The sequence below is a fragment of the Lontra canadensis genome, unplaced genomic scaffold (genome assembly GCF_010015895.1).
Source record: "Lontra canadensis isolate GAN:19392208 unplaced genomic scaffold, GSC_riverotter_1.0 scaffold113, whole genome shotgun sequence".
Lineage (NCBI taxonomy): Eukaryota > Metazoa > Chordata > Mammalia > Carnivora > Mustelidae > Lontra > Lontra canadensis.
In genome coordinates, this window is record NW_022631107.1 from 5,919,364 (window position 1) to 5,922,919 (window position 3,556).

General features: G+C 44.5%; 1 protein-coding gene across 1 annotated transcript; it reads left to right on the forward strand.

The window, feature by feature from the left end:
- The first annotated feature begins 435 nt into the window (after positions 1-435).
- LOC116856864 (thymosin beta-4, Y-chromosomal-like) lies at positions 436-537 on the forward strand. Its single transcript, XM_032840545.1, has one exon. The coding sequence runs from the start codon at positions 436-438 to the stop codon at positions 535-537; it is 102 nt and encodes a 33-aa protein (XP_032696436.1).
- The last annotated feature ends 3,019 nt before the right edge of the window (positions 538-3,556 follow it).

Consider the following 3,556-nt stretch of genomic DNA (forward strand, 5'->3'; position numbering starts at 1 on the left):
CAGAGGGAGAAGCAGGCTCTCCGCTGAGCGAGGATCCTGCTATAGGACTCATTCCAGGACCCTGGGCTGAAGGTAGGCGCTTAACCCACTGAGCCACCCTGGCGTCCCAAGCAACTTTCTAAGAAATGTAACTATTATGGGGCACCTGGGTGGCTCAGTCGGTTAAGCATCTGCCTTTGGCTCAGGTCATGATCCCAGGGTCCTGGGATGGAGCCATGCTTCGGGCGCCCTTCTCAGCAGGGAGTCTGCTTCTGCCTCTCCCTCTGCACCTCCCCCTGCTTGTGCTCTCTCTCTTTCTCTCAAATAAATAACATCTTTTAAAAATAGCTATGTAACTGTTGAGAGTGTAGTAGGGTGAGCATTCGGTGGCCACTGCACAGACCGGACTCCACTGACTTGGGCAACTCGTTCTGCTTCCTCTGCAAGCTTCCTGATATGGCTGAGATTGAGAAATCTGCCAGATGGCAGTGGAAGGGGACAGAAACACAAGAGAAGAACCCACTCTCCACAAAAGAAACCACTAGACAGGAGAAGTGAGCAGGTGAGTCGGAATGAGGTGGGCGCCGCCAACATGCGCTGCAACTTCCACAGGCAGTGCCTTCGTGTTTTACTGCTTTTCGTGGTTTTTAACTTTGTAATTTTGTGCAAAGAGGTTGGATCAAGTTTAAATGACTGTATCACCCCTTTACACATCAAAGAGCGGGGAACTACCGACAAGGAGCCATGCCTGTCTCTCCCACCTGCTGGCTGGCTGGCAGGGAAGGAAAAGAGCCTGCGTGTTGGTGAAGGAAGTCTGGGTGGGATGACAGTGAAATCTAGAGTGAAAACCAAGCTGGTCCAAGATGCCCTGCAGGCTGTAAGCTGCAGTTTAATCAGTGCCGTTTTGTTGTTGTTGTTGCTCCAATGGTCTTAATTATTGGAACACATGACTTAGACTCTGCCAATAAAAGGTTTTAAAACCTGAAAAAAAAAAAAAGTAATAGGATGCCTGCGAAACCTGTGATTTAATATTACATTCCAAGTCTCTGCAATCTATGTAAACCAAATGGTTTGATCTTGCTTCCTTCTGAGATGACCACACTATCAAAGAGCACTTGACAGGCCTCTGGAGACCACTTACATATATGGACGGGATTTGTGGTCCCATGTCAGCGCCGCTGAAGCCGTCTCCACCATGGGCACAAAATGGGAAGATCTTGACAGCCATGATTGTCAACCTGGGTTAACAAGACTTTTTACCCGCCTGCCTGTCCAGCAATTCCAATGTTTCTGGTAACCTCGGGGCATCCTCTCTCTTTTAAACAGAGTTGGATGTCTTGAGTCAAAAGTACATATCATTGTGGCACCTGCGTGGCTCAGCCAGTTAAGTGTTTGACTCTTAATCCAGGCTCAGATCTTGATCTTACAGTCACGAGTTTAAGCCCCAAGTTAGAGCCTACTTAAAAAAAAAAAAAAAAAAAATCTGTAGGGCGCCTGGGTGGCTCAGTGGGTTAAGCCACTGCTTTCGGCTCAGGTCATGATCTCAGGGTCCTGGGATCGAGTCCTGCATTGGGCTCTCTGCTCAGCAGGGAGCCTGCTTCCCTCTCTCTCTCTCTGCCTGCTTCTCTGTCTACTTGTGATCTCTTTCTGTCAAATAAACAAATAAAATCTTTAAAAAAAATCTGTAAAAAAGAAAAAAGAAGTCTATATTATTACTGATCACCTTATGGGTGGAAGAAATTAGATGAATGTCAAAGATGCTTCCAAGGTCACAGAGCAAGTGTGATTTCCATCTGAATTGAACTTGGTCTCTGTACTTGCGATGTGTGTCAGATGGAGCAAACAGTTTTTTGCTTTTCTAATTTACAGAAAACTCAGTGTATTTTATATGTTCTTTTCTGGTTTGTGTCTATTGATTTCTGGCTTTTATCACATGATCTTCAGACCAGACATCTGAACCACATTTAGCAAGTTTTAACCTTATATAAAGCTGCAAAAAGCCAGGGCATGGGCACCAGGCACTAGAGGGGCCTGTAGGTTGGAAGGAAGCGTAAAGCACCCGTGAATTAATCAAAGTGAATGGAACATGAATCATCTGGAAGCGCTGCTGGGCCTCAGATGAACTCGAATGGTATTGACTCACTAACCTATATTCTCCTCTGCTCGCTCCATTAGCTCGCTTTGATTCCGTGTTAAAGAACGGGGATCCTGATAGAAAACGCTTCCTTTAAACTTTGTGCTTCTTTAGTTGTGTGTGGGAGGTACATTGTCATGAGCGCAGTAAGAACAAGGGGGTAGATGTTGAGAGAGAAGTAGAAAGGGGGAAAAAAATCCTGTCTGGTAAACGTGGTTCTGATTATGTATTCCAGGAGAGCAGTTACAACTGTTGGGCAATTTTACTTAGGAAGAAAGGAAACCTAAGAAGAATTATCATGCAAATCCTGAAGATTTATTGACATGGAAGCCCGGGGATTGAATTTCCTCTTTCTGTCCCAGGATCCTTGCAAATTCCTCCTCTCTCTTGCCTGAGTGGTTGGGGTGCGATGGATGGGCAGATTCCAAATGGAACCACCAGCTTCTTTCAGCTTGAGATCAGGAAGCACACTGAGCAAATCTGTGACAAGTTCAGCTAGTCTTTCTTGTCTTTATTTTTTATTTATTTTTAAACATTTTATTTATTTATTTGAGAGAGAGAGAGAGAGAGCATGAACAGGGAGAGAGGCAGAGGGAGAGGGAGAAGCAGACTCTCCTCTGAGCAGGGAGCCCGATGTGGGGCTGGATCCCAGGACCCTGAGATCATGACCTGAGCTGAGCCACCCAGGCGCCACCCCTCTTGTCTTGACTGTAAAAAAAAAATTACACATAATTAAAAGAAGACACACAATGTAATATTGACCATTTTAACCATTTCGAAGTGTACAGTTCAGGAGCTTAGGTACATTCACATTGTTGTGCAACCAATCTCTAGAGCTTTCTATCTTTCAAAGCTGAAACTCGGTACTCATTCATCAACAACGCCCCTCCTCACCTTCCCTGGTAGCCACCATTCTACTTTCTGTCTCTGAATTTGATACCTTTCGATCCCTCATATAAGTGGAATCATACAGTATTTGTCTTTTTGTGACTGGCTTATTTATTTCACTTAGGTAATGTCCTCAGGCTTCATTGATGTGATAGCAGGTGACCACCTTTTCAGGCTAAATAATATTCCATGGCATGGCTATATCATATTTGTTTGTCCATTCATCTGTCGCTGGACCGTTGGGTTCCTTCCACCTCTTGGCTCTTGTGAATAATGCTGCTGTAAACATGGGTGTACACATCTCTTGGAAATCCACTTTTCATTTCTTTTGCTATATACCCAGAAGTGGCATTGCTGGATAGTATGGTAGTTCAATTTTTTAATTTTTTGAGGAACCTCCGTACAGTTTTCCAAAATGGCTGCACCAGTTTAAATTCCCACCGACAGTGCATGAGGGTTTTTTCTCCATATCTTCCCCAACACTTATATCCTTCCTTTCATCCTTCTTCCTTTCCTTCCTTCCTTTTTCGATAGAATCCATCATGATGGGTATGA